The sequence below is a fragment of the Cyphomyrmex costatus genome, unplaced genomic scaffold (assembly GCF_001594065.2).
Source record: "Cyphomyrmex costatus isolate MS0001 unplaced genomic scaffold, Ccosl1.0 scaffold483, whole genome shotgun sequence".
In the NCBI taxonomy this organism is placed as follows: domain Eukaryota; kingdom Metazoa; phylum Arthropoda; class Insecta; order Hymenoptera; family Formicidae; genus Cyphomyrmex; species Cyphomyrmex costatus.
The window spans coordinates 7,211-21,830 of NW_017279106.1; the positions used below are offsets into that span (position 1 = coordinate 7,211).

Consider the following 14,620-nt stretch of genomic DNA (forward strand, 5'->3'; position numbering starts at 1 on the left):
AAGGGACGTGGTTGTTTTACGACGTACTCGACGACTCGTTCGGCCATTAAAATTATGTGCAATGGATACGAACAAGCCAATTGAATATACCCTCCGAAAACTTTACCGTATCATTTGTTTTGGAATTAGGTTTGACAAGAAAGACTTTGGATCACGGTCCGGTTAGTTGCAATTATTACCACTACAAATTTTTTGCAAGATTACATTATCTGGCGTATCATTTAAATTTCCTGCTAACAATACATCATCCGAAACTTTTGCCATCATGTAATATTTTTTTTACGGAAGGATATACGTTTGCAAGTTCTTTAGCTATACGCTTTCTCTTCTCACCTTTTATAAATCGTCGATATGTCTCATTTTTCTTGTGTTTTGGTTTTGAAGTCATATATACTTCCACATTTTTATCCGAAAATGGAGTAAGTAAAGTGCCTCGAACAACGAAGAGAAAATCTATGCAAATTGAATGTTCGCTCGTGTGACGAGTTCCCGCGGTAAGATTGCGTTGCGGGGACGTGGTCGAGAAAATATGTAAGACTCTCTCTTATTTACACCTTTTATTGTTTCTCTTCGTGAGCCGTGGTGTTTTCATTCGCGATACACAAAACTTGTACCGATTATAATTATTCAATGTTTTAATGCACGGATAATCACACGTGCGCTCGTGTAAATGCTTGGGCCGCCATAATGATAACGGAAGAAGAAGGATCGAGAGAACGTATCAATCGCGCATCATGCGCAATCGCAGCATACGGATTTTCGCATGCAGCGGTAGTAAATCAGTGAATCAATGAACCCAATCGATAACAACGACATGATTGCACCGAACACGCCGGCCGCCTTGAAAGGATTATTTTTCAATAAAATTGCAGGTGTAATCACCTGAAAGAAAAAGAAATAAGAAAGAAAAAATCCGACATATATATTTGATATTGAGATATAATTTTGCGCAGTGACAGTTTTGCATCATAATGGAAATTATAGAATCCATCAAATACAAACGAAAATTAGACAGATAACTTAAATCTAGTATTAATTGAATAGGCTTACATTAATTTAACATTTAGTATATCATTGGCCATACTTCAATAGGCAGTATTGCCAATTTGCTAAGTGGCCGAGGCCATCCTCGTATAGGAACCCTTAGCAGTCTTGATGATGGCAGTACGTGGGATACCATCAGACCCGATATAAACAGATTAAACTCGTCCTAGAGTCCACTGAAGGGGAGCTAAATTTTGCTGCTTGACAAGAACGAGTTGATCAGGTGACAATTGAGCACCCTTATTAAGTTTCCACTTAGTACGATGCTGTAAATAATGGAGATATTCGTCTCTCCATCTCAACCAAAAGTGCTGACGAATCTGCTCCACGCGCTGCCATCGCAATAATCGGTTTTCGTTAACATCGCTTAAGTTAGTGTAAGGAAAGCTATTTAATGCCGTACCAACCAGAAAGTGACCGGAGGTGAGACACGCTAAATCATTGGGATCGTTGCTCAAAGGCGTGAGGGGTCGCGAATTGAGGATCGTCTCGATCGCAAAGGACGGTTTGCATTTCCTCGTAAGTCAAATGCGCCTCCCCCACAACGCGCGTCAGATGGTGCTTAACTGACTTCACGCCAGCTTCCCATAACCCACCAAAATGAGGAGCATTGAGGGGTATGAAACTCCAATGGATTTTCTGTTCGCCAAGGAAACGCTTGATCCCGTCCTGCTTTTCTTGCTTATTGAAGACGTCGTACAGTTCCTTAATAATCTTTTGAGCGCCTATAAACGTGGTTCCATTATCGGAATACATATGTACGGGTTTACCCATGCGAGATATAAAACGCTTAAAGGCGGCAATAAACGCCTCTGAAGTAAGGCTAGTTACTAACTCTGTTGTGAATCGCCTTTGTTGCAAAGCATATAAAAAGTGAGATATAAGCCTTGCTATTTCGTGCATTACGACGCTTGCCTTCGCGTAACAATACTGGACCGGCGTAGTCCACGCCGCAATGCGAAAATAGTTTAGATACCCGCACGCGGGCAGGCGGTAGAGAACCCATCATGGCCTTTGAAGACACTGGTTTGGCTCGAAAACACGTTATACATCCTTGTATAATCTTACGCACTGTGGATCTTAAAGAGATCGGCCAGAACCTTTGCCGGACAAAGGCCATGGTGGCTTGTACTCCAGCGTGCATGTTTCGCATATGTTCCTGTTCCACAATGCGTTGAGTTAATGCATACTTGCAAGGTAGTAATATCGGATGACACGCGTCAAAGCTTAAACTAGAGTTTTTTAATCTACCGCCGACTCGTATTACTTCGTGCTCGTCGAGAAAAGGGGATGGAGATAAAATTGTGCTGGAAGAGCCGACAACGTCGCCTTTGGACAGAGCTCGAAATTCATTCGGAAAGACGTGTCCTTGTATTGTTCTTCAAATATGGATTAACGCGATAGAAGTCTCAGAAGAAGATACAAATTCGGAAGTCGCGTATGAACGGTGTGCTCTGGGGAACCTTAAACAATATGATATAATACGACAAATTTTAGATAAACTAGAATATTTATTTAATAGTGTGCTGACGACACAAGGGTGGATGGATGAAGTGGTTGCGAGGACTCTTTTCTGTTCGGGAAGGTTGTCATGGAGTTGAGTAAACTCACCGGACGGCCATTGACTGTCATTTCTCGTAACAAAAATAGGTCCGTTCCACCATTTCGAATCATTGATTAAGTCATGGGGACTCATTCCTCGCGATAAAATGTTGGCCGGGTTGTCTGCGGAGCAAACGTGACGCCAACATTCAATTTGGGTTAAACGCTGGATTTCGCCTACCCTGTTGGCCACGAAAACCGACCATCGTCGTGATGCGGAGGCTATCCAATTTAAAGTGATGGTTGAGTCCGACCATAAATATATTTGTAATCGTGACGAATTCAAAGACTCCTTGACCTTGTCCATTAGACGCGCTAACAGCAAAGCAGCTGATTATTCAAGTCTAGGCAAAGACACGGCTTTAAGAGGGGCGACGCGCGACTTTGAGCATAATAGCGAGGAACGGTATTCATCAGGACCGAGCTCGATACGTAGACGCAAGCCCCATAAGCTGCCTGACTAGAGTCGCAAAATTCGTGTAACTGAATAATTTGTGAATGAGAAAACGGCTTGACACATCGCGGAATTCGCAACTGATTTAGAATATCCAGCTGTGCCTTGAACTGAAGCCAGCGTGTATGAATACCTTGGGGTACTGACTCATCCCATTAAACTTCTAATTGCCATAACTCTTGAAGGATGAGCTTTGCTATGATAGGAACCGAACCCAAAAGGCCTAAGGGATCGAACAATTTGGCGACGTCCAACAATATGATTCGTTTAGAGACGAGATCGCTAACTTCGGGGTTATAGGAAAATTGAAACGTATCGCGGCACTAGTTCCAGTGCATACCTAGAATGCATGAATCGATAGCATCATCTCTGATGTCGAACAGATTGGAATCGCGATCGCTAACTTCTAATAACGCAGGACAATTTGTAGCCCATTTGCTCAGCTCGAAAGCCCCCAATTTCAGCAATTGAACAGTTTTCTCTTTGATTAGCCTTAATTCCTCAATTGTGTCCGCCCCGGTCATCCACATAGAAATCCCGTTTGACGCACATGGAGCCGCGGGGAAATTGAGCGTGCTGCTCGGCCAGGTGCTTGAGACACCTCGTAGACAAGTATGATACTGAAGCGGTGCCATAGATAACCGTAGTCAGTTCATAAGTCTGAAACTTCGGACGTTGAATCCGAGCGCTATAAAATCCTTTGCAAGGAAGTTTGGGAAGGATGTATCAAAATTTGACGATACATCTTGATGATGTCGGCGGTAATCGAATAAACGAAGAAGCGGAAACGTATTAATATTGATATTAAATCTTGTTGAACAACCGGTCCCACCAATAGAGCTTCATTCAACGAAACGCCAGAGACATGATGAGTCGAAAACAACTCTAATTTTAGATGCCTCTTTGACTGTTTTAAAAACACATTAGTGAGGAAGATAGAATGACACTGATTCATGATTCGGAGCATGATCTATTCGTCGCATGTGTCCTAGCGAAAAATACTCGTCAAGAAACCTTGCGTATTGAACCTTAAGCTCGGGATTATGCTTGAAATGCCGCTCAAGATTCCTTAGCCGCTTCAAAGCGATGTCTCGCGAATCCCCCAATCTTTCGAGAACCTCCTCTCTAACCGCGGGGGCCTGACGACGTATCTGCCGTCAGGATTCTGAAATACATTGTCTAAAAAATGCCGTTTGCAAATGTTCTCTTCAGTAGTATAGCTATTAGTTCCCGAAGATACATTGTCGATTTGCCAAAATCGGTTGACTTGATCATGAAGCTGAACGTTCGTGACAGACGCATGTAACGAATGTAGGGGAGCGAGGGGCTAGTTGTAACAGGGGTAAGTAGTAACACGCAATTTTTACCGGGATTTTGAACTTTTCGATGTCGAATATTTAACACGATCTTAGCCTTATAACTGCTCGCATTACGTAAGCACAACGAATGTTCCGTCAGGTAGCGTAGCGAGTAGTTACGTGCACGTGCTGTAATTAAGCCAGGTAATGAAAAAAAAAATTTATTTAAACTTTCATTTTTGATACCTGTTGTTATCAATTGTTATGACTATTTTGGGCATTACGTTCCTAAATATATCTACCTTTATTATGCTATATTGGTTTTTACTGCTAATGACATAAATTAATATTAACCTCAATTAACCTAGAAATTCATGCTAAGGGGCAAGTTGAAACAATTTCTTGGGGTTAGTTGTAACATGTACAACATGCCTCTGATGTTTATATTTGCATGGGTGGTTTTGTGAGTTTTAATGTATTTCATTATTGTATGTCTTTTTTAGTATGAGAAATTACAAAAAGAAAACAGTGAGGGCTTTGAAAAGCCAAGATGTCTATGAGTTGGCTGCAGTTGAATAAATAATATGAAATATATGAAATATATATGAAATATATAAATATATGAAAATAATAATTATTTTTGCACTTATCTTTAAAAATAAAAACTCAAACCTGTTAAAACTTCACAAATTTATTATTATTACTACATGTCTCATTGCTGTTACAATTAGCCCCAAACACAGGGCAAATTGTAACAACCGTTTTTTTTTTTAAAACGCATGTTGTGGGGAAAATGTGTAGATATTCTTTAATATTTTCTGTTCTGATTTATTGTATAATGATTGATTTCTCGATAAAAGTAATTATAGTTTGTGACCGTACTTGTGAGAAAGGGCACAACTTCGTCACTTCATCCGTTGCTCAAAAGGATGGACAAGATAATATAAATAGCAAGAGTGCGGTTCTTCCTTCAAATTTTAAGTGCTGCGATATTCCAGCCGTACTAATTTCGTTGGGCGCCAGGCACGAGAGAGCGTGCCACTCTTCGCACTAAATTTTAAAATGTTACGCTCGGACAAAGAAATTACAGAACAACGGAATTCGCGACGGACGGGCTCAACTAGCTCAGCTAATGAAATCGGCAGAGGGGGTGGTTTGTGGTAAGCGGGGAACAATGTCGGAGGGCGAGGTAGAGGCTGACAGAAATAATCAGACAGAAATTAATATTAACAATAACAAAGAGTTTCCAATTTATTCTATTCGCGTCGATACATGAGTTGAAGTAATTTTCATAACCGCGCGGTCGCGCGTCGACGACAAGTTTCCTTTATTACAGAGAGAACGATGGCAAGGTCGTCGACGGCGGTACTTAGAAATGGTCGACTCTAAGAACTTCCAGCAAACCGACAGTCTAATGCTGAGCGGTGACACGCGGATCGACTTTAATCTTAAACGAACCGGAATCTCAACAATTAATACGAATAATTTGACTTGGCAGTGACACGGACGAGCAATAACGACAATCCTAAGTTCACAAACTCTTACGCTCGAGCGGATGGCACGCGTTCATCGACAGAAACAATGGCGTTACTCTTTGCCGGTACGACATCGGTCGAATCAAATCCGCGTAAATTCTCACACGCGATCCGCTCAAGACACTCACAAAAGAGTACGCGATCGGTGGCTTTACAATAAAACGAATAACGCTCGCCTCACCAAGATATTCCTCCTCAGCCGCTTCCTTCAAAGTCTGTACGAGAGCCGATAGCAGTGCTCGTCTTCGACGAATATTCTCGAAATTCCTGACAAGTTATGGGCGAAATCCTGCGTCCTTCAGGGCCAGTCACTGCACAAGTGCCGATCGGAAGTTTCCGCGGATTCACGCAGGTCGTCAGGCCCTCTCTTATCGGCCTCTGCTTGCTCTAATTGGCTCGCCGCGACCGCGTGACCCCGCGACGAATCCCGCGGGTCCTTGCGTGTCGCGGATCCTTTTACGCTGTGGCGCGCTTTTCCAAAAGTCGGAAAATGCTTCCTTGTCGCTTGACGATCTTCCATCGATCGTTGTGGGACACGGTGCTTCGGCGGATGTTCTGCCTTTGAGTCCGTTCCCAGCTGACGTCTCTCTCCGAGGCGTCTGTAATGAGGGTGCGATAATCCACCAAATCATAGCGACATTAATAACAAATATGAAATAATACGACCTGCGTGTGCCGCGCTTCTCGTGACTTCAGCTAAATCCTCCATACAGCAATCTCTTCCTCGTAGGAGGCGGCGTCTTCTCTCTTCTAGCGATAGGTGAGGCGGCCGAACACAAGAATATAGCGTAGCCACCGGCTCTGATCGTGAATTACCGGCAAAATCCAAGCTCAGGATCGTCTTAATATTAACTAAAACTTAACTAAATAGCGACAAGAAGAAAAAATGAAAAATAATACAATAATCGCAAGAAAAAGAATTAAATTAAGTAATACAATAATCGCAAAAAGGAAATAAAAATAAATAATAATGTCGCACATTCGCTTGTGCGCTCGCCCGTTTACCCTGAAGGACCCAGGATCTCGCATTATGCCGCTTTTCCGAGTGACTGACAAAATGTCACGTCACAAGTTATAAAATACTTGATAGGTTTCATAATATTTTGAAAATTGTTACAACATGCCCTTCGCTCCCCTACTTTCAAATTCATCTGCGCGTTGTTGGGTATGCGACCCGCTGAGATCTAGCCAACCTAATTGCGTTTTCTGCAGAGTCGGGTGTTTGTCTGACGACTTTATTTGCCCGACGCATAGTAGATTCCAAAATAATTCCGCTCCAATCAACAAATCGATATCTGCTGATAAATGAAATTGCGGATCAGTCAACTGAAGGTCACGGGAGATTGAAAGCGTCGCGCCTGAACGAGACAGCTGGAATCTTATTGGTTACTATGCATTCAATCATTGTTGTGAAGGAGTTTAAGCGTGACTCCAACTTCACCTGCGCGACTTGATTGGAAGTGGCCACTGTTCCGTTGACTCCTGAAATCGACACACTCAACGGGCGTGTTTTCAACCCGAGAGACTTTACGAGCCGACTAGCTACGTTTGCTTGTGAACCGCAGTCGAGTAATGCACGACATGGCCTGGATGAACCCTTGCTGTCGTACGCGTAAATTAAAGCAGTCGACAATATGACTCGATCGCTGCTAATAACTCCGGATGCGTGTGTTACTACCACCGAAGAAGAATTAGCTACCTTTGACGAATCATTATTCTCAGCACTATTCATAGAAGATTCTGTGCTCTCTGACGCATGAAGCAACGTATTATGTTTGGCATGACAAACCTTACAACCTCCCGAAGTACATTTATTAGCAGTATGAGTGGTAGGTTGTAGATAATTGGCGCATAATTTGCGGCTACGAATTTCCGAAAGTCTTTGAGCGACCGGCAGCGCCACAAAGTTCTTGCAGTAGTAGATGGCATGTTCGCCTTGACAAAAATGAAATTTCGCCTTGATAGTGGTCGTGCATGCGGATTGTCGTTTAGCATTTGTTTGTGACTTTATATCGGATTTCTTAGAGTTAGTGCTGTTGCACTTGCCGGTGGCCTCAAGTACTTGACAACGATGAGAAATGAATTCTAAAAATTGCCTTAATGTTGAGAGCTCATTTCCCACTAACGATGATTCCCATTCGCGCGATGTAAGCGAGTCTAATTTAGAGATCAAGATAGTAATGAGAAGGTCATCCCAATGCGTGGTCAGACGTCTGAAAGCCTATAATGCATGCAAGTGCCTCGTGGCACCGTCTGATATCCTCCGCAAATCGACAGAATTTTCTTTGGCCATGACTGGCAATTCTATTATGGCCTTGATGTGTATTTGCACAATAACGCGCTTGTTATCGTACCATTGCTTGAGGATACTCAAAGCTACCTCATAGTTCACGTCGGAAATTTCTAACGAGCTGATTATGGCGCTCGCATCACCGATAAGAGAAGTCCGCAAATATTGAAATCGTTGACTATCGCTAAGCGTGGTATTGGAATGTATAATCGAGTTAAAAGTATCCAAGAATGGAAAACATTCATATTTCCCGGAAAATGTTGGCAAATTCTATTTAGGCAAGCGAACGCGTGTAATTTCCGACTCGTGGGTAGCGGAGGAGGATGGGGAGAAAATGGAGGATCGTGTTGTCGGCACGGGAGATGTGAGTTCTCTAATTTTGGCGGATAGAGCAAAAAAGACTTCTTCGAAACTTGCTCGGTCATCACTTTCAACTTTCTCTAGAGACTCTATGCGCGACTGCATCACATCATATTCCGACCAATAACGCTCTAGCTTCGCTTTGCGCTCCTCGAGTTGCGCTATTATAGACGGATTAACACAAAAAATAGAATCTACGTAAATTCTGATTCGCGTGCACGACGAACTCTTTATAGTTGCGCGCTGTTTCTTGAGATCCGTGAAATTCGATTCGTTAGCCATGTTGAAACGAAGATACGAATGCGCATGCGCAACGATAACGCGACGATTCTAATTGGCGACGGAAAAACCCTTAGCTCTCCTTACCTTGAAACACACGCAAACGAAAGAATGTGTTGGATGAACGATGGATGCCCCTCAACTGGATGCCAGCATGGCGTGGCGAGGATGCTTCCCCCAGAGACCAATGATGAGTCTGGAAATTCCTCGGCAGCACGTGGCAGCGATGTCCGTGTGGATGCTGGATCTGTCACTCTCAATCGAATGATGTTCGCCGGTGGCTTGCGACGAGTCGAGATGTGCGAGCACGTGCTGTAATTAAGCACGAACCTCGTTGTTGCTTGCTTCTCACTGTTGAGAAGATGATTGCCGATGATTCGGCGACGTGCCCGTATGCGTAAGACTGCGTGCGATGCACAGAACGTACACCTTGTAAATGCTTGAAAATGTCCATGTGGTAAGCTTTAATCGAGCTTGTACACCGCCACTTCACAGAAACGACGGATGTCTGAGTATCCGGCTCGAAGGACCAAAACTTATTCGCTCGTGTGGCGAGTTCCACGTCGTTCTCGCGGTAAGATTGCGTCGCGGGGACGTGGTCGAGAAAATATGTATGACTCTCTCTTATTTACATCTTTTATTGTTTCTCTTCGTGAGCCGGCGGTGGTGTTTTCACTCGCGATACACAAAACTTATACCGATTACAATTATTCAATGTCTTAATACACGGATAACCACACGTGCGCTTGTGTAAACACTTGGGCCGCCATAATGATAACAAAAGAAGAAGGATCGAGAGAACGTATCAATCGCGCATCATGCGCAATCGCAGCGCACGGATTTTCGCATGCAGCGCCGGTAGTAAATCAGTGATGAACCGAATCGATAACGACAACATGATTGTACCGAACATTGAATTTAAACATTTCGCTTCAGCACGGAACAAAACTTTATTTCCGGTTGAGTTTGTACTTCCTTTATTACATTTATGCCGTTTAAACGACAAAATGCAGTATGGATTTACCTCTTTAAAGACGTTGTTGAAATCATCTGTCCAGATCGGACGTAACGACTTCTTTTCAGCCCAGAATTTACTCCAAAAGAGTTCCGAAGAACCACCCGGTGCGGACGCGTTTTGGATCGGGTGCTTTTTTGTATATTTTTGAAAGTTTTGCCGACTTTAACTGCGTTGACACCCACATCGATGTGTGTCCGTGGGTGGCTCGACTCGGTCGTCCGTCCTGATGCGCGTTAATGCGGCGTGACGGCGTCGTAAACGCAGGCTCCCGATGTTCGTTCGGACCACGCCATTTTCGCGGGCATTGCATCACCCCCTTTGTTTTCACAATTCGTTTTGTATACGTATTATATCTTTTGGTACGACTGACCACGAAAATCCGTTTACTACGAAACCTAGGCTATCCAAATTTAGAAGAAGAAGAACTTACTCCAAAAGGCAGCGGTCAATGTTATGTTGTCTCCTTTAGGGTCGGTTCTTCCATCTTTCGATAAATCTCAGCTTACTCGACAGATTACCTATAGGATAAATCTTACCCGGCAGTTTACCAACAGCTTATACGTAAGCGTTGTTCTACGACTATTTATCCTACTGATAGCTACTTGTTGGTTAAGAGCAATATATCGCGATATATATTTCCGGAAACGTTTTTCGACAACTTTAAATGGGTGCAAACTAACCTCTCACTGGATTCACCTAACCTACGACAATCTTAATCTTTTTTTTCTGGTAAGCTGTCTTTTTTCATTCACATATACAACATCTTTATAAAAGTAGAATATAAGTAAGATATGTATCATAATGATGTACATAAAGGCCCGTGTATTCAGAACGCGCTTACAACGATATTAGTGTTCTAACATCCTATAGTTTACGTTACGCATATTATAGAATTTCATAGAACATGCTTTTATCAATAAAAACGTGTTCTGAATATGAAATAAATAAATGTATTACAATATAGTGTTTAATATATTTTAATACTTTATGTTAAAGAGATGACCAAAAAAAGAAAGAGAGAGAGAGGTTCCAATTTCTCTAACAAAGAAGTTGAAATATTGGTTTCGATAATTCAAGAGTTTAAAAATATAAAGTGCAAAAGAACAGATACTACAACTTGGCGAGATAAAAATGCTGCATGGGAAAATGTAGCGAAGGCATTTAATTCCAGTTCTGGTGAAGTCTTTCGATCGAAAAAAGCATTAAAAGCAAAATATGAAGATATTAAGAAAAATATTAAAAAGAAATTAGCACATAATAGATTAGAAACCTTCAAGACTGGTGGAGATGAACCATAAATTCGTTCCTTAACTGGTATCGAAGAAAATATTATTTCGATGCTGCCATCATCTATAGAAGGTTTACCATCTGTGTGGGATAGCGATCAACCAGGTATAAGAGTTACATAGAGATATGTATTATATATCTTATTTAAGATAATTAAAAATATTTTATGGGATTTTAACAGAAACTAGTGAAAAAGATGCAATAAATGTAGATATACAGCAACATTCTACGGATGCAAACGACACTATACAGGATGATACTCATATGGAGATGATACGTATATTATAAATGTATTGATACGCATATTTTAATGCAAGAGTAAAATAATTAAAAGCACATTCTTTGTCTAACAGATTAGTCCTACAGGATCAGTTGATGAACAATTTTATATGGAATTCTCAATCACTTCTGATAAAGAATATAATGAAGAAAATAAGAATAAGTCTGACAACCAAGATTGCAATTAAGGAACTGAGAAGAAAAGACGTATTACTTACGAGACTGGTGTTTCTATGTTGAAAAAAAAATAACACCAGAGTTACACACTGGCAAAAGATTAAAAAAATTGTATCAGCCACTTGGCATACATGAAACTTCTTTCTCTCAGGACGAGATTGAGAAATGAAAGAAGAACTTCACCAACTAAGGATAAACATATTGAAAAAAGAACTAGAAATATTAAAGAAAAACAATTTTTTGCAGAAATCGAAATAAATACAGAACGTTTAAAAACTGCTCAAGTTGAAGGCGAAATAAGGTAAATGTCCCAGTTTGTGACCTTATAAGAAAATCGCATGAGTTAATACGAATGAAAAATACTCTAGAGTGATTAAAATCAGGAATCAATTATACCGAACTCAAGATTAATCATTTTTGTATCGAAAACCATGCTTTACTGGGATTGTAAACATAATCTAATAAATATAAAAAAATAAATAGCAAACTATGTAAATGTAGACATTAGTGACCGCTTGATTTTAATTTTGCCCTATTTGTGACTCCACGGTTAGTGACTGGTGCATTGGATCGAATGTATCACCATGTATCACTTAGTGACCGACGCACATGATGCAATACACACGATGTCCATTGTAAGCGACCTAGCCAAAAGTGATAGCATTGTCACCAAAATTTTCCTTCGAGCATACATCGAATATTTCCGTTTATTCGTCCAAAATGTAACTCATACGTGTTTAGAAACATATGGAGATGAGTATTAATTGTTATCTTTTTGAAAAAAGCAACGAAATTTAATGTTATAGCTAGTTCTCTTGAGACAATCACAGATAGAAACATGCGTGTTTTATTGAACCGATTTGTCATATTCACTTATATACTCAAAATTACCAACCTTTTTCAGAATTCACACATAGCACAATATTTATTCACTTGTTCACTAAAACTTTATCACAAAAACTGTTTATGAACGTTTGTCTACGACAATGGCCTGGTTTACATCGTGCACTTGATACGCGTATCAGGTACTATATTCGTATCAAATTCGTACTATAAACATTTAGTTAGCACGATGTAAACGCTGTCGAATTATTTTGGTACGAGCGTATCAAGCAGGAGTATCGTACTAAACTGATACGCATATCAAATGATACAAATGGCGATGTAAACGCATGAAACACATTTAATACGCGTACCAATTCTTTCACGATGTAAACCAGGCCACTATAACACAGCTATGACTTTGCCGTGACAAACGCCATGTCTACCAACGTGGCGACAACAACGTGCTCGATCTGCACTTAATGACGGGCACCTTATTTCACATTTTCATGAGTTATCTGTTTACCAAATATCACTACATCACATATCAAAACGATGGATTATTAATTGAAAAACGTAATAAATATTTGAAGACTTCTTAATTTTTTATCTATTCATCCTCTTACTCATAAGAAAGGTGTTATTATTATTGGAATGATAGATAGAGTCTTCAAGTTATCACATCCGAAGTATCATCAAAAAAACATAGAATATATTATTGACACTTTAATTAATAACGATTATCCATTGAACTTGATTTTTGACACAATTAATTCACGATTAAATTATTTAATCAAACATAACAATAACATAATTAAAAATAATAATATTGACAATGAGACTTTATCTTGGTTTTTGATTCCTTACGTACCGGATGTATCAGAAGAAATCAAAAAACGTATTAAAAATCGTAATTTAAGAATAGCATACAAAAGCCATAATAAGTTGGATAAGTTCATTAGAGTGCAAAAAGATGTTCTATCTACATTTCAAAATAAGCATATGGTGTACAAGATACCTTGTCGTGTGTTACGTCCAGACGATTCTCACGATTCTTTCTTCCGGAAAGGTCTACAAGTGACGAGATAGCGAGACAATAAATAAATAACCGACAGTCCAGCTGTCGCCTTACCAAAAACTTAAACAAAAGTACTCGCTATCCCGCCATAAAATTTATTTTAAGACAATTTATTTACGAGTGTACGTGCACGAATTGTGGGAACACGAATTATCTCCTCGAAGTCTCAGCTAGAAAAAGTAATAAATATACACTCTACTGTCACCGAAAACAGTAAAGCCATTCACTCTATTGTCAGTCAAATTGCGGATGATACTCACCAGTTGCGCTCGTAAAAATTAAAATCTGTCATACGGCGAGCCTCGCGAGAAAGGGTGCACGTGCATTTACTCGATGCGGCTCCTCACGTACTTTAAACAAGATAAGGCCAATAAACTTAAGATAGCGGTGACATCGGTCAAACTCCTTCCCGCCCACAAGACGCATCCTAACTCCCAACCAATCCTAGGGCTAGAAAACTTAGCCCTTTGTTTTACCGACAAATTCCTCCTCCCATCAAAGCCCGACAAATCAGGGGGAATCAGTATAAAACCCCCGATTTTTGGGAGCTCGCGGCAGTTCATCGCAGTTTTCCGAAGCGTCAAGGACAATTGTCCGTGTCGTAAGACCGAGTCGATTGTCTGAGACGCATCTTGGAGCGAGTCAAGTTGTCCGTGTGTCAGTTTGTCGGACGGTCTCTTGGACGTTCCTCAATCTTGTCCGAACGGTGCAGTGACGGGGTGGTTGCGCAGTTCACTACCGGAGCTGTCTATTGGATCGGCTGCTCGCGAGGCCCAGCAAACATCCTCAAAGTCAAGCCGATCAACCCACGCTAACTACAACAGTGAGGCTGGACCATCGCCATTGACAGTAAGCCTGCACTTATATTATACAAATCGAGTAAATTTACTGTCGAACTCGATTTTTATTTATTAGTGGAACATACTACCGCAGACGGGGCAACTCCTCGCTGTTCCACTGGGACCGAGCACCCAACTCGCCGCACTGCCCAGATACCCCCTCTTACTGTCCAAGACCGGGGAACCGAAAATCAGACTCAGCCAGAAATTCCTCCACCCCTCGACGTTTCTTACTCCCCCGTTTCAAGTCCTTTATCC

General features: G+C 41.1%; 1 protein-coding gene across 1 annotated transcript; it reads right to left on the minus strand.

Annotated features, from left to right (window-relative positions):
* Positions 1 to 1,482: 1,482 nt before the first annotated feature.
* On the minus strand, positions 1,483 to 2,676 carry LOC108778124 (uncharacterized). Its single transcript, XM_018545224.1, has 3 exons — positions 2,656 to 2,676; positions 1,960 to 2,203; positions 1,483 to 1,769 (listed from the first exon to the last, which is right to left on the minus strand). Exons 1-3 carry the CDS (start codon positions 2,674 to 2,676, stop codon positions 1,483 to 1,485), a joined length of 552 nt encoding a protein of 183 aa, XP_018400726.1.
* Between the last annotated feature and the right edge of the window lie 11,944 nt (positions 2,677 to 14,620).